At 38.4% G+C, this 22675-nt stretch overlaps 2 protein-coding genes across 2 annotated transcripts in view; both read left to right on the top strand.

The window, feature by feature from the left end:
- The window catches only part of LOC133879561 (eukaryotic translation initiation factor 4G-like), a 30314-nt gene extending 12095 nt beyond the window's left edge, over positions 1-18219 (top strand). Inside the window, exons 7-15 of the mRNA XM_062318174.1 lie at positions 11387-11676; positions 12411-14250; positions 14405-14553; positions 14760-14909; positions 15061-15134; positions 15264-15320; positions 15562-16092; positions 16191-17549; positions 17654-18219. Coding sequence (XP_062174158.1) covers positions 11387-11676; positions 12411-14250; positions 14405-14553; positions 14760-14909; positions 15061-15134; positions 15264-15320; positions 15562-16092; positions 16191-17549; positions 17654-18208 — 5005 coding nt within the window. The 3' untranslated portion in view covers positions 18209-18219. The remainder of the gene's footprint in view (positions 1-11386; positions 11677-12410; positions 14251-14404; positions 14554-14759; positions 14910-15060; positions 15135-15263; positions 15321-15561; positions 16093-16190; positions 17550-17653) is intronic.
- Positions 18220-20797: 2578 nt separating this feature from the next.
- Positions 20798-22458, top strand: LOC133879779 (eukaryotic translation initiation factor 4G-like). The gene is made up of 5 exons (XM_062318553.1): positions 20798-21107; positions 21717-21836; positions 21988-22061; positions 22190-22250; positions 22436-22458. The coding sequence occupies exons 1-5, from the start codon at positions 21086-21088 to the stop codon at positions 22456-22458; spliced, it is 300 nt and encodes a 99-aa protein (XP_062174537.1). The 5' UTR covers positions 20798-21085.
- The last annotated feature ends 217 nt before the right edge of the window (positions 22459-22675 follow it).

Raw genomic sequence — 22675 nt, 5'->3', positions numbered from 1 at the left:
AGGATCCAAATCCTGTGCTGCCTATCTTCGGTCAGCCAAGGCAATAGCAGATCAATTAACTGCTATCCAGAAACCGGTTGATAATGAGGATCTCATATCCTACATCAGTGGTCTTAATCCTATGTTTAACACTTTTGTCACTGTCTTTACTGTTACTACTAGGGACAAAACTCCTTCTTTTGCAAAATTTCAAGATGAGCTGTTGAATCATGAAGTCATTCTCAATCAACAACAATCCGCATATGATATCAACAAGTTTGCATTCTACACCAACCATCAATCTACTCCCTCAAAACCAAGTCCTCAAAGCTTCAATCGCAAAGTGAAATTTCCCCAGAGACCTTTCAACAGATATGGTCCATCTAAATACACCTCAACACCAAGAACCTTCACTGGACCTTACCAACACATGCCTCGTTCCCATCAATATTCCTAAAACTTCAGACAGCACTAGAATGGACCTCCCTTCTCTCAACAATATCCCATGGCTCGATCTATTTCCACAATGCCAGCATTCAGTAGACCAAATCCACCTTCTCCCACCAACACTGGATCCTCTTTTAATCCTCGGATCTCATGCCAAATTTGTGGCAAACTTAACCATTATGCTCTTGATTGTTTTCACAGGATGAACTTCTCATTTCAAGGTCGCCATCCTCCATCTCAACTGGCTGCCATGATTGCCCAAACACATCAGGAAATTGATGATCAACAATGGTTTGCCGATAGTGGAGCCAATGCCCTTGTCACAAGTGCATTGGAGAATCTGTCCATTGATCAGCAACCTTCAAAGGCTCTGAATCAATTGCTGTAGGACATGGTGCAGGATTAGCTATTGAGCATACTGGTTCATCAACTTTTCACTCATCTTTTCCTTTGTCTAACTCTTCCTTTCACCTTAAACATGTGCTGCATTGTCCTTCCGCTGCTACAAACTTGCTGTCTATTCATAAATTTTGTATAGATAACCATTGCTACTTTATACTTATTGCATCTCATTTTTTTGTGAAGGACCTCAAGACACATGCACTGCTACTGGAAGGCAGGAGTGAAAATGGACTCTACCCTTTGAGGCTGAGGAAATGTTCTTCCAAACGTGGTCCTACTTTCATTGCCTTTTTGGGTTTAAAAACATCTTTTGTATATGGCACTCTAGGTTAGGCCATTCCTCTTTCAAAACTGTAAGCCATGTAATCAAGGCTAATTCCTTGCCAACTTCTAATGAATGTCAAGTAGACTTTTGTGATTTTTGTCCTCTTGGCAAAAGCAAACAATTACCTTTCAAGTCTTCTACTAGGATTACCACTCATGTACTTGAATTAATCCACACTGACTTATGGACATCTCCAGTTTATTCTCATAGTGGTTGCAAATATTATATCATTTTTGTGGATGATTTCACTTGTTATACATGGCTTTATCCAATCCAACGCGAATCTGATGGCTATCATTGCTTTGTCAAATTCAAAACATTGGTTGAAACTTAATTTTCTGCAAAAATCTAGCAGCTCGAGGGGAGGAAAATACACTTCAAATCTTTTCCAATCATTTCTAACCACAAATAGAATCCTACATCGAAAATCCTGCCCTCACACTTCATAACAAAATGGCTTAGCAGAGAGGAAACTTCACCACATTCTTGAAACCGGCCTCACACTTCTTGCTCAATCCGGACTGTCAAAACACCATTGGGTGGATGCTTTTCTCACTTCAATGTTTATTATTAATAGATTTCCTACCCCAGTTTTAGATCATATCTCACCTTATGAGAAATTATTCCACAAACCTCCAGCTTATACCCTTCTAAGAGTATTTGGTTGCAAGTGCTTTCCTCTCCTAAGACCCTATACTGCTTACAAGTTAGAGTATCGTTCCAAAGTTTGCATTTTTCTTGGATACAGTAATGCAGGATATCGATGTTTGGATCCTATCATTGGTCGTGTCTATCTTTCCAGAAATGTTGCTTTTGATGAACACTCTTTCCCAGCCAAAGAGAATGACTCCAAGAGCTCCCTGCCATCCAAAACCAGTGCTTCGTCATCAATATCCCTTACATCACCAGTAAGTTCCTCTAATACTCTTCCTACTAATGAAACTTCTACTGAACCAACTGCTTCTGCATCTCATCCTAATCCGTCCCATTTAGCCACTCCAGGTCCTGATCAACCAGAAATCCTCCAATCATCATCTCTTCACTCTCACACTGGCACTACAACCAACTCTCCTATTACAGAATCTTCTGACCATGTAGCAACACCTTTTGACTCTCAGCTGCACCTCTCCACTCCCCTGTCACATCCTTCAATTTTTTCCAACACTACACCAACATCTACCTCCAATGCAGCCCCCACTCATCCTATGATCACTAGGTCACACACCACAGCTACTGCTACAACCTCTTCAGAATCTTCTCTTCCACCAGCCTTTCCATCTCACTCCATGGTCACTAGGTCCAGAACTGGGTCCCTTAAACCAAAAACCTTTTATGACTACAAGCTTTACTCAACCATCAAACATCAACCTCCAAAGGCCCTCCTCACTGTTCTCACTGAATCTGAACCTACCAGTTTTGCCAAAGCTATTCTTGATCCCCGATGGCAAACTGCAATGGCTGCTGAATTTGCAGCCCTCCAAGCCAATAAAACATGGACCCTATGTGACGACCTTTTTTTTTTTTTTTTTTTTTTTTTTTTTTTAAATTTTTTAATACAAACATAAAACAAGTCGTCACAGTGGCACGACTATTTGTCGCTTAGCCAACATATGGCACATGCCCTATAATATGTACCTGATAATCAGATTTATATCTAACAGCGGAAAACATAATAACACCATCATGATTTTAGCGGAATAACACAACTAAAACATAACCTGTTGATTTTACAAAAGAGCCATACACATGTCTATTTGTTTAAGGCTTAACATCATTACATCATATAACAAAAATGGCTTATACAAAAGAATACGTGACATCCACGTCACAAGCCATATACAAAATATACCAAAAGAGAGGACACCATAGTCCATCCCATTACAACTGTCGCTGCGGGCCTCAGTCGTAATATCCCAGATAAAACGCTATTGGATCATTATCTAACTCTTGAGTACCTGCAGCCAAAAGACCAGCATCCATACGGTTGTGAGGGGTAGCCACATCCGTATAGGTGAAATGATGAGTCGCTGCGGGCCTCAGTCGTAATATCCCAGATAAAACGCTATTGGATCATTATCTAACTCTTGAGTACCTGCAGCCAAAAGAGCGGCATCCATACGGTTGTGGGGGGTAGCCACATCCGTATAGGTGAAATGATGAGTTCACCGTCTCTGTAAATAATACCGAGACCACAGTGGTATTAAACTGACTGAGTTTTCAAAGAATCAACTTTTCATTTTTAGTCATGTGTACACTATAACAGCTACCAATTTTATAAACTTTTGTTTGAAAACCCCCGTAGCTGATATAGCAAACACTGACTAATAGAAAACCTTTAAACATACTAGGCAGCTAAGATTATACGTAGAATATTCGTTATAGAAAACAATGGCATTTAAATCATGTAATCATTTGATAGAAATATACACAAATTCATTTCCATTGAGACTCTTATGCATACTAATGCGTCTAGCAAATACTACAATAGTATAAAAATATCACACTCATAAAAATAATGTTGTACATGCTCATGCAAGGTTTCATTTGTTTTACATCGACCGGATACTGAACTATCCGCCGATTAAAGTTTTACATCGATCAAATAGCACCCGGTACTATCCGCCAATTAGAGTTTTACATCGACCAAGTAGCACACGGTACTATTTGCCGATTAAAGTTTTACATCGACCGAATAGCGAACTACTCGCCGATTAAAGTTTTACATTGACCGAATAGCACCCAGTACTATCCGCCGATTAGAGTTTTACATCAACCAAGTAGCACCCGGTACTACTTGCCGATTAAAGTTTTACATCGACCAAGTAGCACCTGGTACTACTTGCCGATTAGAGGCTTGTCGTTTCCCGTGGGTTATAAACCTCACTTCGATATACGTTTAGCGTTCATATGCTTATGCCACATGCCTTAAAACAATATACATATACTTTCTAATTTCATAAACATGCATTTAACTCATGCTTTCAATATAAATAAATAAACAATTTAACGCGTCAATTCATCAATCAATATTTGCGTAATTTAAATCCCAACCACAACAGGCAATCAAATCCTTCAAATCAATTCCAATCACAACTTCCAGTCGCATATCATTTCTCACAAACATCATTGATATATTTCAACATAATTAAAACTACTTAAAATATCTAAACATACTTGTTAACATATTGTCGGTTCAGTAGAAAATCATATATCGTTTGCACTTCTATAAAATACGTAAAAATATCTTTTCTCAGTGAGTAGAATACTCACCTTAGATTGCTCGTACTCCTTATTCCAACAATCCTAGGTTTGACTCGCAAAGTGCCGCTATATTCACAACACAATGCACTATTTAACTATTTAATCAACAACTATAACAATTAGCACTTTGAATCGCTCAAAGGCTATAACATGAAATTACCCATTATTTGACTAAACCCATATATACTATATAGAAATATTCCTAAATTTACAATTAAAATCTCCAGTTTATACTAATTACTATTTTTAGGACCTAATCCCATAAATGCCTATTTTTCATGAAACCCATAGATGATTTGAAATTGTTTAACACTTCCAATGCAATTAATCCATTAATTCACAATCTATGTTTTAAACATTTCAAAACCCCCAAATTAATTTTACTTATCAAATTAGGATTTTCTAAACTTAACCCATAATTGTAAAACACTACCTTAATCACAATATCATTAACCCATAGCATTCACTAAGGGTTAATCTCCTAAAATACAACTAAAATCAAATAACTAAAAGTTAGGGTTTGAGGAAAACTCACCACAAGATTACCAAACCAAAACTCGAGGTTTGGGTAGCTTCAAGTAAGTTCCAACAATCCCAACTACCTAAAGAACATAGAGGATTAAACTCATTTATAGGATTTTACCCAAAAATCACAAAACCATAAGTTTAGTGTTTTACCTCAAAGCGAACGTTGGGAACATAGATCCGAGTGCAAGGATCACGTTTTCGAAGATGGATCGAAGATCGGGCCGTTGGATCTTCGTGGATGGTGGTTTTTCTACTAAAGAACCCCCCCCCCCCCCCTTCCCTTTACCCCTTAGCCTCACGGATCTGATGGAAAGGAGGGACTGCCTCCTTTCCTTTTTCTTTTAAGTGAGGGGCCTGTGCGCCTCACGTTGGCTCTCTCTCTTCTTCTTCTTTTTTATTTTTATTTTTTATTTTTTTTTTAATTTTTAATTTTTATCTTTTTGAAGGGCCACATGGCCCTTCTTTGTTAAGTGGCAGGGCACAGGTCTCGCGCCCTTGCGCCTCACCACTTCTTTTGTTATATATATATATATTATTTAATCATTTACTTTCTTTTATATTTTCTTTTGTTTTATTATTATTATTATTATTTATTTAAATTCTGTAATTCTTTTCTTTTTGTAATTTCTTTTCTTTGAACTTAAAATATTCTCTTGCATTTTAAAGACGCTAATTTAACTTAAATTAATTATTTACCTAAATTTTGTGTTTAGTTATTCCAAAATGTCTTGGACATTACACCCTATTCCCTCGACCCTTGCACAGACATGTCATACGCAACAAATGGGTATATAAAATCAAACAACTTGCTGATGGCTCTATTGAAAGATTCAAAGCTCGCCTTGTTGCAAAAGGATTTGAACAGAAGAATGGGCTTGACTACACTGAAACATTTAGTCCAGTTATTAAAGCCTCTACTATCCGAATTGTGCTCACCCTTGCTGTTCAACTTGATTGGCCCAATAAGCAACTTGACATATCCAATGCCTTCCTTCATGGAACCTTAATGGAGGAAGTCTACATGGAGCAGCCCCCGGGGTTTCAAGACCCTGTTCACCCGGCCTATGTGTGCAAATTACACAAGTCCATTTATGGACGCAAGCAGGCACCCCGAGCCTGGTTCCATTGCCTTTCCATGGCTCTATTGGACCTTGGTTTCACTCCCTCTATGGTTGATACATCTCTCTTCTTATTTATCAAAGGCAGCCTTACTATTCTCTTGTTGGTCTATGTAGATGATATATTGGTTACAAGTAACAATCCAGCAGCTATTCGGTCTCTTATCCTCATGCTGCAAGCTCAATTTCCAGTTAAAGACCTTGGGAACCTTGGCTACTTCCTTGGAATCAAGGCTACCAGGACGGCTGATACTCTGCACTTGTCTCAAGCCAAGTATGTTGCTGACTTATTCAACAGAACACACATGATGGAAGCCAAGCCTACTGCCACTCCCTGCTCCTCAGTGATTAAACTCTCTCAGTTTGACAGCCCTTCACTCACTGATCCAACTCAATATAGACAAGTTGTGGGAGCTCTTCAATATTGCACACTCACTAGACTTGATATTTCATTATCTGTCAATCAATTGTGCCAACATATACACAATCCCACCTCTGCACATTGGTCGGCTGCCAAAAGAGTGCTTCGATATTTGAAGCATACCCCAGACCATGGCTTGCTCATATCAAAGGGTCCTATGCATCTTCAAGCCTATTGTGATTCGGATTGGGCTGGAAATCCTGATGACCGCAAGTCCACGTCTGGTTTCTGTATTTTTCTTGGTAATAGCCTAATTTCTTGGAGTAACAAGAAGCAAAATGTTGTCTCAAGATCTAGTACCGAAGCTGAATATCGGTCTTTAGCTGTAACAACAGTTGAACTCTTCTGGATCCATATGTTACTCAAGGAACTATGTATTTTTCTGCATATTCCTCCTATTCTCTGGTGTGATAATGTTAGTGCACTAGCCTTAGCATCCAACCCTATCTACCATGCCCGTACCAAACACATTGAAGTCGATTACCATTTCATCCGAGAGAAGGTCCTCCATGGTGACATTGTTCTCAAATTTATTTCTACCCTAGACCAAGCTGCTGATATCTTCACCAAAGGGTTGTCATCTTCCCGGTTTGCTCATCTTCATGCCAAGCTCAGGTCCTTTCCTCTACCCTGAGCTTGCGGGGGGATGTTAGAGGATCCTCTTCAACTATCAAGTAATGGCTAGTAGCCGTTACTCTTCAACTGTCCAAGCTCTCTCTCTCTCTGCATGTCTAAGTTCAACAGCTCAAGCTTCCTCTACATGTCACAGTTCAGCCCATACTGCTGCAGCAGCTCTTGCACAAGCAACGTCCATACTGTACAACAATGGCCATACTGTACAACACTGCACCATACCGCCAGATCACTCCAACCATTCCTTAACATACATCATGCTGCAAAGACAATACTCCTTAGATCTTCTTGCATGTCCTTCTTGATTACTTTGTATTTATTTAATCTTTCCAACTTGTGTATATAATTGTGCTTTGAGGCACACAATCAATTAAGCAATCGTTCAAAACACTTTTCTCCCTTTTCACTATTAGTATCTCATAATGTCGACGTGATAATCTTACCTAATCTTTGATTGATTTATTTATTTTTAAGGGATAATTGCGCCGTTGGTCCCTGTGGTATGCCATAATTATTTTTTACTCCCTATGGATTAAAAAGTTCATGAGAGGTCTCTGTGGTATGCAATAATTACGTCTTACTCTCTGGGTTGATTTTCCGTCCGCAATTTTGACGGAATATGTTAGCCCTATACGTCAGCGACACGTGTCGCCATCTTATTGGCGACACGTGTCCATCTTAATAAAAAAAATATAAATTTATTAAAAAATAAATAAATAAACTTATATTTTTTTTTTAAAAAAAAAACAAAAAAAGAAGAAAAAAGGGCATGCATGGGGTGGCTGGGCCACCCCCAGGCCATTGGGAAGGCCACCCCCTAATAGATCTAGGGGTGGCCCGAAGGCCACCCCCAATGGCCTGGGGGTGGTCGTGTGCCACCCCTAGCTACTGGGGTGGTCGCGCGCTACCCCAGGCGGCCTCTGGGGGTGGCACACGGCTACCCCCAGTGGCTGGGGGTGGCCATCGGGCCACCCCCTTGCCCCCATTTTTCTTTTTTCTTTTGTTTTTTTTTTTTTTGAATTTTAATTTTTTTTAAAAAAATAAGTATTTTTATTTATTTTTTAATAAATTTATATTATTTTATTAAGATTGGACATGTCAGCGTCACGTGTCACCAATAAGATGACGACACGTGGCGCTGACGTGGCATTTGACAGAATCTGTTAAAAAATTTAACAAAATTTGACGCCAGGGATCGATTTGTAATTATTGAATACCACAAGGATCTCCCATGCACTTTTTAAACTATAGGGAGTGAAAAATAATTATTGTATACTACAGGGACCAATGATGCAATTATCTTTATTTTTAATAAAAATTAATTCAGAATTGATCGAGACTATCACGTTACCATTATAATAAAATAATTGTGCGTTAAAAATAATATCTGTAGCATTAACACGTATCTACGACAGGAAATCAGAAAAGTAAACGTTGCAGAGGAGGTGAAGATCGAGCAATAATAGTTGCAATCAATAGTAATTGTCCTCATTTTCTGTTAAAAAGCTTGTGTTCATGGGCATGTCTTCGCGAGGTATTTGAATCGAATCTGAACCATTTTATCTTCTTCACGCGACAATATATATATTGTGACCGTTGGTTAACACTTTGCAGACACCGGCCGATGGAATGATCCGTCGAATCGAATGGACTGTATTGTCCCCTTGGTAAGAAGGAAAAGTGGAGAAGCCAAATCCGGATACCCTTTTCTCTCTAACAATTGGCTGGGCTTTCTTCTCAAAGTATCTACGGAATGGTCACTGGAATTCAATCAAGCAGTATGTACCAACTGTGAACTGCTACAATAACTCCCTCTTTTTTATATTCTATAACGTGATAGTTGTAGAAAGAGAGTACGAAGATGGGATTAAAAAATGTTATTGTAGAAAACTCACGTGATTAGAGAGTAAGCGTTTGAGAGTGTAAAAGTGAGAGTTGTTGTAGCATTTTTCTTTGGAGAATGATCGAGAAATACTACGTGTACTTCAAAGTTCAAAACTTCAAAGTGCTTACTCTCAAGTCCCTGTGCTTACTCCTTAACGTAGGAGTGAACATATACTTTCAAGTATTAGGAAGTAAGCATTTGAGAGTGTAAAAGAAAGAGTTTGTGTAGCATTTTTCTTTGGAGAATGATTGGGAAATGTTACATGTATTTTAAAATACTTACTGTCATGTACGTGTTTACTCACTAACGTGACAATGAATATATTTATTTTCAAGTGTTTATTTTTAAGTGCTATCTTTAATGTGACAGTAAAAATTATCCCGACGATAATTTTCAATTTCATATCATAACTTAATAAAGAAGCAAACACTTTGAATAAATTACTTTACGCCCCTTTTGCAACCTCTTTTTACTTCAAATATGGGGGGAATTGTTTTTGAGTAGTAGTAAAACGTGATTAATTTGATATAAAATATAAATAATTTATATGAAAAATTGGAAAAAAAATTTGTATTGTAGTGGGTTTTTTTTATTTAAATAGTAATAAAAAATTGTTGATGTGATATAAAAAATAAAAAAAATTAAGAATGTTTTGAAATTGATTTTTTTTTTTAGAGAAGGGAAAAGGAGGGAAGGGGAGGAAAGGTGGTTGCCATACGGGGAAGTAAACGTAGCATTTCTCCTTCTGACTGGTTTCTAAACCATCACCTTGGCAATTTATTGTAGTGTTTCCTACCTTTATTGTACGAAGTATGCCATCTGCTTTAAGGAAAGAATAGAAAAGAAAAAGAAAAAGGAAGAACAGAAACTTTTAGTTGGTGTTATCTTAGATTAAAGCCTCTCTCATTCTCTCATGTAATCTTAGATTCTTAATGGTTATCTTCGCAGGGCCCAAGTTATACCAGTAAACATGCACACCATGCCATTGCCAGGTCTCTCTCTCTCTCTCGTTTAAATTTTAGCTATATTAATTAATGATCAAATTTCAATGATGGGAATTTCATAGTTGAATCAATTACATACTGATTACAGCAATCTTAGTGTTGTTTGTTTTTCACCTCTTATGCCTGCCTTTTGGAATCTAAATATGCGTGTATGGAGCAAGTACTCCCCCTCTTGTTTTCTTCGATTATAAGGACCAAAGAAAGCTTCTCTGCCTTCCTTTGGAGTTCTTTACTTTGGATAAGCTACTATTTTACTGCAGGCTATCTTTTAGTATCATAACTCTGGGTCCTCAACCTGACATCTTATATATATGATATAGAAAACAATCTCATATTTTTGACACTAGATATGTTTTATGTAATGTTTTCTAAAGATTATGCTTAAGTATTCTTACTAGATCTTGATACAGGTCTTCTGCATATCAAACCATTTTGAGAAGTGACTAATAATTTCAATATATGGTGGTTTTAGCTACCCGGCTTGTGTATCAGAAAACTCAAATTGTAGAGAAAGAGTCATTATAAATGTTGCAATACTTGAGTTACTGTTCTAGGATTGACCATTTTAAGTTTGAATACCACTCCAATCTGTGAATTTTGTGGATTGATGAAACCCATCTTTTAATAAGGATAGTAAAAGTTGTTTAGACATGCTTAATATCCAATTACAGGTAATCAGGAACTGATGATGCACAAAGCTGAGAAGAAATATGAAGTGGGTGAAGTGGCGGATGAGGAACAGGCAAAGCAAAGGCAAATAAGAGCTATTTTAAACAAACTTACTCCAACGAACTTTGAGAAACTTTTTGAGCAAGGGAAAGCAGTTAACATTGACAATGCTGCCACTCTAACTGGTGTCATCTCACAGATATTTGACAGAGCTTTAATGGAGCCTACTTACTGTGAGATGTATGTAACTTTCTGTTGTCATCTGGCTATGGAGTTTCCTGATTTCAATGAAGACAATGAAAAGATAACTTTTAAGAGAGTACTTCTGAACAAGTGCCAGGAGGAATTTGAGAGGGGGGAAAGAAAGCAAGACGAAGAAGCTAATAAAGCTGATGAAGAGGGTCAGATCAAACAGTCTGCAGAGGAAAGAGAAGAGAAGAGAGTTGAGGCTAGAAGACGAATGTTGGGTTACATTAGAGTAATTGGGGAGTTGTACAAGAAGAAAATGTTGACTGAGCGAATAATGCACGCAGGCATACAGATATTTCTGGGTCAGTATCAGGATCCTGATGCAGAAGATGTTGAAGCTTTGTGCAAATTGATGAGTACTATTGGAGAAATGATCGACCATGAACAAGCTAAGGAGCATATGGATGCATATTTTGATAGAATGAAGACATTCTCCAATAATATGAATTTATCTTCTAGGGTCAGGTTGAAGGATGCAATTGATTTGAGAAAGAATAAATGGCAGCAGAGGAGAAAAGTTGAAGGGCCGAAAAAGATTGAGGAAGTGCACAGAGATGCTGCTCAAGAACAACAGGCGCAAGTTAGCGGGTTGGGTCATGCTTCGAGCATAAGCCAGTCAGCAAGAAGGGCACCAATGGATTTTGGTCCAAGAGGGTCAATGATGTTGTCTTCCCCAAACGCTCAGATGGATGGTTACTGTGGAGTACCACCTACTCAGGATGGTCAGTCGGAGGAAAGACGGTCTTATGAGGCTGGTCTCTCTCTCTCTCTCAAATTTTTGTTATATTAATTAATGATCAAATTTCAATTACTAGAATTCCATAGTTGAATCAATTACGTACCGGTTACAGCAACCTTAGTGTTTATTTTTCACCCCTTATCCATGGTTTTTGGAATCTAAATATGTGTATGGAGCAAGTACTCCCCTCTAAGAGAAACTTTCATTTTGAGTTCTTTACTTTGGCTAGGCCATCATTTTACTCTAGGCTATCTTTTAGTATCATCACTATGGGTCGTCAACCTGATAAATGTTATAAGGAAGACATCTTTTATAACTGATATAAAAAAATATCTCCTATTTTTTACACTAGATATGTTTTATGTAATCTTTTCTAAACTCCCCACAATTTAAAGTAAAAGAACATCTTATATATTGGATCATTTCAAAACTAGAGAACCATGTATTTGATCTCATATTGCCACATAAGTATTCTTACTAGACCTTGATTCAGGCCTTCTGCATATCAAACCATTTTGAGAAGTGGCTAATAATTTCAATATATGGTGATTTTATCTATGCAGCTGGTGTATCAGAAAACTCAAATTGTAGAGAATGAGTCTTCATAAATGTTGCTATACTTGATTATTGTTCTTGGATGGATCACTTTAAATTTAAATACTACAATCTGTGAATTTTGTGGATTGATGAAACCCTTCTTTTAATAAGGATACTGAACCTTGTTTCGACATGCTTAATATCCAATTACAGGTAATTTGGAACTCATGATCAAAGATCTAACCTTGACCAACCAGTTATTACTGAGAAAAGTCGAGAAGTGGCAATGGTGGTTTTTGGTGGCACTAAACATTTTCTTCCTCGCTGTGGGCCAATCTGCTGTTGTTCTTATTGGGAGATTTTATTATGTCCAGGGTGGAAATGGTAAATGGATGGCTACTCTTGTTCAAACTGCTGGCTTCCCAATCCTTTTCATCCCACTATTTTTTACTCCTTCCTCTCAGCAACCTTCAACTTCTTTGGCCCTACCCTCTATTAAAATTCATGCCTTGATCTACTTCTGTCTTGGAGTTCTGATATCTGGTGACAAGATGATGTATTCTGTTGGACTCTTGTACCTTCCTGCCTCTACTTACTCCCTCATATGTGTATCCCAATTAGCTTTTAATGCGGTGTTCTCTTACTTCATCAATTCTCAGAAGTTCACTGCTTCAATTTTTAACTCTCTGGTTGTCCTCTCATTATCTGCTGCCCTGATTGCAGTCAATGAAGACTCTGAAGGACCATCAGGAGTTTCTAGTTGGAAATATATCACTTGCCTCCTTTGTACCCTAGGAGCTTCTGCACTTTCCTCTCTTTTGCTTTCCCTGATGCAGCTTTCCTTCCAAAAGGTTCTAAAAAGGGAAACATTTTCTGTGGTTTTGGAAATGCAAATCTATACATCACTTGTTGCCACTTGTGTTTCTATTGTGGGTCTTTTTGCAAGTGGGGAGTGGAAGAGTTTGCATGGGGAAATGGAGGGTTTTGGTGCAGGAAGAGTTTCTTATGTAATGACTTTGGTGTGGACAGCTGTGGCTTGGCAGATTTGTTCTGTTGGTGTTGTGGGCTTGATTTTTATGGTGTCATCTCTCTTCTACAATGTTATCAGTACTTCCTCTTTGGCTGTTACTCCTATTGCTACTATGATAGTTTTCCATGACAAGATGAATGGCGTCAAGGTAATTGCTATGCTTTTTGCTATCTGGGGTTTTGCATCTTATAATTATCAGAATTATCTTTATGATTCTAAGGCAAGTAGAACGCAAAAGGCAAGGAGAAAACAAAAGGATGTTACTACTACCAATATTCAACAGAAGGGCTTAATTCCTTCTCCTCAAACTCCATTACTGATGATGCACAAAGCTGAGAAGAAGTACGAAGTGGGTAAAGTGGCGGATGAGGAAGAGGCAAAGCAAAGGCAAATAAGAGCTATTTTAAACAAACTTACTCCAACGAACTCTGAGAAACTTTTTGAGCAAGTGAAAGCAATTAACATTGACAATGCTGCCACTGTAACTAGTTTTGTCTCACAGATCTTTGACAGAGCTTTAATGGAGCCTATTTACTTTGAGATGTATGTAAATTTTTGTTGTCATTTGGCTGGGGAGTTGCCTGACTTCAATGAAGACAATGAAAAGATAACTATTACGAGAGTTCTTGTGAGCAAGTGCCAGAAGGAATTTGAGAGTGGGGAAAGAGAGCAGGAAGAAGAAGCTAATAAAGCTGATGAAGAGGGTGAGATCAAACAGTCAGCAGAGGAAAAAGAAGAGAAGAGAATTATGGCTAGAAGACCAATGTTGGATAAAATTGGATTGATTGGGGAGTTGTACAAGAAGAAAGTATTGACTGAACGAATAATGCACGCATGCATACAGAAATTGTTGGGTCAGTATCAGGATCCTAATGAAGAAGATCCGATAGGCGATACGACACAGTACCGGAAATCCGATAGGCAATCCACGAGCTCCAATCAGCAGCAGGGCTCCTCAGGCGCTTACGTTAAGGGCGGCGGGCCCGCCCCTTCTCCATCATACGGGTTATCCTCCGGCCGCAGGTAAGGATCTTTTTGGTTTGTTTTTGGATTTTGAGGGTTTGTTGGAAGTTAGGGTTTTGATGGTTGTTTTGTGGTGGATAAGGGAATTAAGGTTTGGTTTTTTTGTTTGTTTTGCTGGTCTGTGATTTGGGTTTTTTGGGTGTGTGTGTTTCAGTTTGAAGAGGAATAACAATAATGCACAAGGAGGGCAGTCTAGGGCAAGCGTGCCCACTGTGAATTCCTCTCCGTTGGAGTCTAGTAATGTGTCAACGCCGCCTACTGCTGCTGTACAGACTGGTTCCCATGTGCAGCCCCAATTTCATGGTAAGATTGTTTTTCTAAAAGAGAGAAAAAAAAATTGTCTTTTACAGTTATGGTTTATTGCTTTGTGAATTTTGTTGATGGGTTTTTATTGAAATTCAAGGAAGCGTCATTGAGTTTTATGATGGATACTGCCTGTTTGATTGGGATGAAATTTGTTCCTTTTTTTTTTTTTTTTCATTTTTTTTTTTTTTAATGGTGTGTGGTAGGAGCATCTGATATGCTGGTTACAAGCCCAGCTGCCAAGCCAGCTGAGTCGTCGGCTCCTCAGAAAAGCAACCAAACTGTTCCGAAGGTTCCAACTTCTCAACCTGCCTCCATGAGCTCTGACTCGGCAGCTCCCAGAACACCTATAAAGGGTATGACTAGAAGCTTTGGATATAGTTCCACTATGCATGAATTAAAAGAATTTTGTTACAATATGCATGGGAGAGTATTGATCTTGACATTGACTTGCAGTAGTAGAATAATATAACTAATGATATGCTTTTAATGGTTTCTATGGATCAGCCCCTGGAGATGCGTCTAAGGCATCCTCCTTCCAGTTTGGGTCCATAAGTCCTGGTTTCATGAATGGGATGCAGGTATGCTTATGCTCTCACATCCACTAAATTCAATTTGTTTAGTTTTTTTTCTCTACAGAATGGCACTGGACATTTTTCTGAACCTTATTTGATAGATTCAAATGATTGTGTTGATTTTCGTGTTTGTAGGTTCCTGATCAAACTAGCACAGCCCCGCCAAATTTGGATGAGCAGAAACGGGACCAGGTTTGTACTTTTTTTTTTTGAGTCTTGTCTTCTGGTCTGCTTGTCTATTAAAAGTCTGAGACTTAACGGCTGCATCCTCTGTCCTCCCTTCCTTTTCGTCTATTGTTCCAAGTACTATGGAACTTTGCACGATGTACTATTCAAACTTGGTATAATTTTGGTGTACCATTTCCTTTGTGCTTGGAGATATGCATTTATATTTAATAATTTAAGAAACCTTTCTGTGATTTTTAATCTGCAGGCACGCCATGATTCTTTTAATCTACCAAACTTGGAACATTCCCGTGATCTACATACTATAATCTCCTCCTCTGCTCCGTCAACAACGATTCCGGTTACAGTTAAGCCAAGTGCTGGTTCTATTGGAGAAAAGGTTGCAGACTCAATGCGGCCAAATAGCTCACATGGTGCTGAAAAGGGTGAATCTCCTAAATACGTGAGACCATCTGGTGAAGCTAGCTCATCACATCCTGAAAGGGATTCTGAGATTTGTTCAGAAAGCTCTTTGCAGCAGTCTAAACATGACACTGAATCATTGGTGTCCAAGTCGTTGCTGGTGGCAACTAACCAGTCGGCAATGTTGGCTGTTATTTCTTCTGAGGGCCTGGTATCCAATCCATTATCTTCTGCTTTGGTTTCTCCATCCGAGGAATCTACAGTAGTTGTGCCTAATAATGAGGGCAGAAGAAGGGAAATACTTGGTAGATCAAACTCTATCAAAGATCATCAAAAGAAGACAGGCAAGAAAGGACACGTCCAATCACAGCGTCAGGTACTTTTATGCTGTATGACCCTTTCCTTTAATTATTTTCCAATTTAGTTAAGCCCTTTTTCGTTAATCTTTATGCAAAAATTTACACCTTTCTACAGGTTAGCAGCCAATCTACTTCAACCTCAAATTTGCATTCTCAGGCTCTAGAGCATGGTATATCTTCTAACAGTGGACTTTCTGGAGCTGTAGAAGCTAAACCAGCTCTTGCTACACCGACGTCTAGTGAAAGTGTTTCATTATCCCGGCCATCACTGTTAACAGTTGGTGGTGCTGCTGATGCTTCTGAATTAAAGGTTGAAAGTGTTGGAGAAGACTCCACCAGTGTCTCATCTGAAATTTCTGGTTCCGGAATCATTGTTGATACCTTTGAGACTGCTCACCATGCTAAGCTAGATGAATCATCTTTGCAGAATGAAGAATTACTACATGAAACTGTGTTAAAGGATGAACAAGGAGAAAGCAGATTGCCTGAATTGGAGTTCAAACAAGATGTTCAGAGTAGTGAGATATCATCGGAGCCTGTTTCGTTAAAATCCTCGGAACTTATTAAACATACTGAGGGCAAACAATCTGGACAGGATTCTGATCTGAAGGCAATAACTACAAGTGATGAGGTCCCAACTTTAGAGACTTCACAGAGAGGGCTCGCTGAACCTGTGGAGTGTCATGCAGAGATGGATGGGACAACTGATTTCTCAGATGCTGGAAGTTCTAATGGTGAGAAGGCCTCAACTTTGGATGTTCCTTCAAGGAGTGATTGCATAGGCAGTAAAGAAGTTGTTACAATGTCTGGTATATCAGATCAGCAGTCTGCTATTCTGACCCCTGATCTTCTGGAAGCAACTTCAAAACATGAAGGGGAAATTGCAGAGAATTTTGGCGGTGGTTTGGTCTCATTTGCAGCATCAGTTTCCAAGGATAAGCCAAGCCTTGATCTGAGTAAGGCAAAGAATAGTGCTGAAGGAGGAAAGAAGAAGATGAAAGAAATACTTCAGAAAGCCAATGCTGCTGGGACTACTTCTGATCTTTATAATGCATATAAGGGCCCGGATGAAAAGAAAGAAACTGCTGTGTCTACGGAAAGTACTGAGAGCACTTCTAATATTGTGGATGTGAAGCAGGCACCTGCTGATGCTGTCGAAGTAGATTCTATAGCAAGTGAAATGGGTGGGACAAGCAAAGCTGAGCTTGATGATTGGGAAGATGCAGCTGACATATCTACACCAAAATTAGAAGTTTCAGATAAGGGACAACATGTTATTGGGAGACTGGATAATCATGACAAAGATGAAGAAGTAGTTACAGCCAAAAAATATTCCAGAGATTTCCTCTTGAAATTCACGGAGCAATATCTCGTCCTTCCAAAAGATTTTGAGATTACATCTGAAACAGAGGCCTTGATGAGTGCTAATTTCAATATCTCTCATCATGTTGAACGTGATTCATACCCTAGTCAGGTACTTCTATGCTTTGTATGACCCATTCCTTCCTTTAATTATTTTCCAATTTAGTTTAGCCCTTTTTCGTTACTCCTTATGCAAAAATTTACATCTTTCTAAAGGATAAGCCAAGCCTTGATCTGAGTAAGGCAAAGAAAACTGCTAAAGGAGGAAAGAAGAAGAAGAAGAAGAAAGAAATACTTCAGAAAGCCGATGCTGCTGGACAACAGGTTATTGGGAGACTGGATAATGTTGTTATTGGGAGAAGTCGAATTGAACGTCGTGGTAGTGGTGTGGTAGAAGAAGACAGGTGGAGTAAACTATTTGGTAATTTCAGTTCGGGGAGGGATCCACGGCCGGATCTTGTTTATGGAGGTAATGCAGCAGGTTTTCGACCTGGCCCGGGAGGTAATTGTGGTGTTCTCAGGAACCCACACGGACAACCGCCCATGCAGTATCCTAGAGGAATCCTGGTGGGACCATCCATGGGTTCTCATGGAGGAATGGCTAGAAATAGCCCTGATTCTGAAAGGTGGCTGCGTGGTACCAATATTCAAAAGGGTTTAATTCCTTCTCCTCAGACTCCATTACTGGGGATGCACAAAGCTGAGAAGAAATATGAAGAACTGGGTAAAGTGACAGATGAGGAACAGGTAAAGCAAAGGCAATTTATGTAATCCATCTTTAAATTTTTATTTTTTTTTTCAATCCTTCGTTAGAAATTTTCGTTAAATCCTATCAAAATTCTCAAAATACCCTTATGTTTTGTTCTTTTTAATTTTTTTTCTTCAAAAATTCAGGTAATGCTCTGTTTGTTTCGGCGTAAAATGATTTTCTGGAAAATGATTTCGACATTTTCCGGTGTTTGGTAGGGGAAAAAATAATAATCAACCGGAAAATGATTTCTGTTTGACCAAAAATGCTTAGTAAATTTCGGAAAATGATTTACACATTTTAAAAGCGTAAATTATTTTCTGAAGATGACAGACGCATTCGACATTTTTTAAACGACACAGTCAACCTTCACGTTCAAGCAGTCGACCATCACCGAAATCTTGTCGGTACCGAAATCCGACAACATCAGGTCAATGTTGTCGGAATCCAGAATCCAGTCAGCCCAGATTACGGCGACCAAGCCATCTAGCCGGAATCTAGTCAGAACGGCCGGCTGGCTGGATTTTTCCAGATAGGCCAAATTTCGGCCGGCTGGCCGGATTTGGCCAGAACGGCAGGAATATCTCGGCCATAACTGTCGGTCCCTGCCGACTGGCCGGGATTTGGCCAGAAGTAAGAGTAGTGATATGGATCCTTTTTAAGACTCGGGTTTTATTAAGGGCAAAAGAAAAATTGGAGTTAAGAATAAACAAGATAATGCAAAAAAAGATATATGGGTGAAGCTGGATAAAGACTTGTAAGCATTAGATCAACTAGGAATGAGAGATTAACATTAGGAATTTAGAAAATTTGGATACAAAAATGTCTCGGCGATGACAAATTTTTACAAACGTGTGTGTGCAACAATGAAGAGTTTAAATCTATTTCCAAACATTAAAGGGGTTTTTACGATCAAACTGAAAATGATTTCCGTTGACTATTATTTTCGCTCACTCCAAACACTGAAAAATGTCGAAAACATTTTACGCCGCGGAACAAACGGAGCATAAGATCGGTTTGGAGCGAATCTCGATTGATCACATTCAAACCGAAGAATGTGTTGTTTGTATGGAACATGTTCAGGTGTCAACAAGTTTGTGGGTTAGGTGAACCGCAAGGACAATGATTCTATCTAGTTCATTTGAATTGGAGAGGAACCAGTTAATATAAAAATAAGGACAAAATTGATATTTTATTTTTTTAGACAATTTTACCCTTCCACTTAACCTAACCAGCTCTTCTTAAATCCATTTGAACCCATAGGGTGGCACAATGAGGGTAATAAATGTGTCTAACCTAATTGCAAACGGTGTAACATTCTGATTTGAACAAAACATCTCCACATTTGAATGGAAAAGCATCTCAAAGTACTTTGTGGACGTACTTAGAAAGTGTTTCTCGATTTCAAAACCAAAAACAACTGTAACTTTGTTTCTTGACTTTAATAAAAGAGAAATGACATATATTTTATTTTTATTCTATTAATAGACGTGATAATTTTACGTAATCTTTGAATTATTTATTTATTTTTAATAAAGATTAATTCAGAATTGATTGAAACTGTCACATCACCATTATAATAAAATAATTGTGTTAAAAATAATGTCTGTAGCATTAACACGTATCTACGACAGGAAATCAGAAAAGTAAACGTTGCAGAGGAGGTGAAGATCGAGCAATAATAGTTGCAATCAATAGTAATTGTCCTTATTTTCTGTTAAAAAGCTTGTGTTCATGGGCATGTCTTCACGAGGTATTTGAATCGAATCTGAGCCATTTTATCTTCTTCACGCGACAATATATTGTGACCATTGGTTAACACTTTGCAGACACCGGCCGATGGAATGATCCGTCGAATCGAATGGACTGTATTGTCCACTTGGTAAGAAGGAAAAGTGGAGAAGCCAAATCCAGATACCCTTTTCACTCTAACAATTGGCTGGGCTTTCTTCTCAAAGTATCTACGGAATGGTCACTGGAATTCAATCAAGCAGTATGTACCAACTGTGAACTGCTTCAAGAACTCCCTCTTTTTTATATTCTATAACGTGATAGTTGTAGAAAGAGAGTAAGAAGATGAGATTAAAAAATGTTATTGTAGAAAACTCACGTCATTAGGGAGTAAGCGTTTGAGAGTGTAAAAGAGAGAGTTGGTGTAGCATTTCTCTTTGGAGAATGATCGAGAAATATTACATGTACTTCAAAGTACTTACTCTCAAGTCCCTGTGCTTACTCCTTAACGTAGGTGTGAACATATATTTTCAAGCATTAGGAAGTAAGCATTTGAGAGTATAAAAGAAAGAGTTTGTGTAGCATTTTTCTTTGGAGAATGATTGAGAAATGTTACATGTATTTCAAATTAAAATACTTACTTTCATGTGTTTACTCGTTAACGTGGCAGTGAATATATATATTTTCAAGTGTTTATCTTTAAGTGCTATCTTTAATGTGATTGTAAAAATTATCATAAATTTTGAATCAATTAATATGTTCCACATTGACGATAATTTTCAATGTCATATCATAACTTAATAAAGAAGCCAACACTTTGAATAAATTACTTAGAAGTTAAGTAAACGTAGCATTTCTCCTTCTGATTGGTTTCTAAACCATCACCTTGGCAATTAGTGTAGTGTATCCTACCTTTATTGTACGAAGTATGCCATGTGCATTAAGGAAAGAAGAGAAAAGAAAAAGAAAAAGGAAGAACAGAAACTTTTAGTTTGTGTTACCCAATACCCTCTTAAAGCCTCTCTATTTCTCTCATGTAATCTTAGATTCTTAATGGTTTTCTTCGCAGGGCCCAAGTTATACCAAACTCTTAAAGCCTCTCTCATTCTCTCATGTAATCTTAGATTCTTAATGGTTTTCTTCGCAGGGCCCAAGTTATACCAGTAAACATGTACACCATGCCATTGCCAGGTCTCTCTCTCTCTCTCTCTCTCTCTCTCTCTCTCTCTCTCTCGTTTAAATTTTTGCTATATTAATTAATGATCAAATTTCAATGATGGGAATTTCATAGTTGAATCAATTACATACTGATTACAGCAACCTTAGTGTTGTTTGTTTTTCACCTCTTATGCCTGCCTTTTGGAATCCAAATATGCGTGTATGGAGCAAGTACTCCCCCTCTTGTTTTCGTGGATTATAAGGACCAAAGAAAGCTTCTCTGCCTTCCTTTGGAGTTCTTTACTTTGGATAAGCTACTATTTTACTCCAGGCTATCTTTTTGTATCATAACTCTGGGTCGTCAACCTGACATCTTATATATATGATATAGAAAACAATCTCTTATTTTTGACACCAGATATGTTTTACGTAATGTTTTCTAAAGATTCTTGGAAGAGTGTACTCCCCACAATTTAAAGTGAAGGAGCATCTTATAAATTTGATCGTTTCAAAACTAGAGAACCATGCATTTGATCTCAACGGTAGCATTTGTTCCTTTTGTTTGTTTGTTTTTTCATTTTTTTTTTTTTTTTAATGGTGTGTGGTAGAAGCATCTGATATATATGCCGGTTACAAGCCCAGCTGCCAAGCCAGCTGAGTCGTCGGCTCCTCAGAGAAGCAACCGAACTGTTCTGAAGGTTCCAACTTCTCAACCTGCCTCCATGAGCTCTGACTCGGCAGCTCCCAGAACACCTATAAAGGGTATGACTAGAAGCTTTGGATATAGTTCCACTATGCATGAATTATAAGAATTTTGTTATAATATGCATGGGAAACTATTGATCTTGACATTGACTTGCAGTAGTAGAATAATATAACTAATGATATGCTTTTAATGGTTTCTATGGATCAGCCCCTGGAGATGCGTCTAAGGCATCCTCCATCCAGTTTGGGTCCATAAGTCCTGGTTTCATGAATGGGATGCAGGTATGCTTATGCTCTCACATCCACTAAATGCAATTTGTTTAGTTTTTTCCTCTATAGAATGGCGCTAGACATTTTTCTTAACCTTATTTGATAGATTCAAATGATTGTGTTGATTTTCGTGTTTGTAGGTTCCTGATCAAACTAGCACAGCCCCGCCAAATTTGGATGAGCAGAAACGGGACCAGGTTTGTACTTTATTTTTTTGAGTCTTGTCTTCTGGTCTGCTTGTCTATTAAAAGTCTGAGACTTAACGGCAGCATCCTCTGTCCTCCCTTCCTTTTCGTCTATTGTTCCAAGTACTATGGAACTTTGCACGATGTACTATTCAAACTTGGTATAATTTAAGAAACCTTTCTGTGATTTTTAATCTGCAGGCACGCCAGGAACATTCCCGTGATCTACATACTATAATCTCCTCCTCTGCTCCGTCAAAAACGATTCCAGTTACAGTTACAGTTGCAGTTAAGCCAAGTGCTGGTTCTATTGGAGAAAAGGTTGACTCAATGCGGCCAAATAGCTCACATGGTGCTGAAAAGGGTGAATCTCCTAAACACGTGAGACCATCTGGTGAAGCTAGCTCATCACATCCTGAAAGGGATTCTGAGATTTGTTCA

This window comes from Alnus glutinosa, chromosome 10, assembly GCF_958979055.1.
Source record: "Alnus glutinosa chromosome 10, dhAlnGlut1.1, whole genome shotgun sequence".
Lineage (NCBI taxonomy): Eukaryota > Viridiplantae > Streptophyta > Magnoliopsida > Fagales > Betulaceae > Alnus > Alnus glutinosa.
This window is presented reverse-complemented; position numbering and strand designations above follow the sequence as displayed.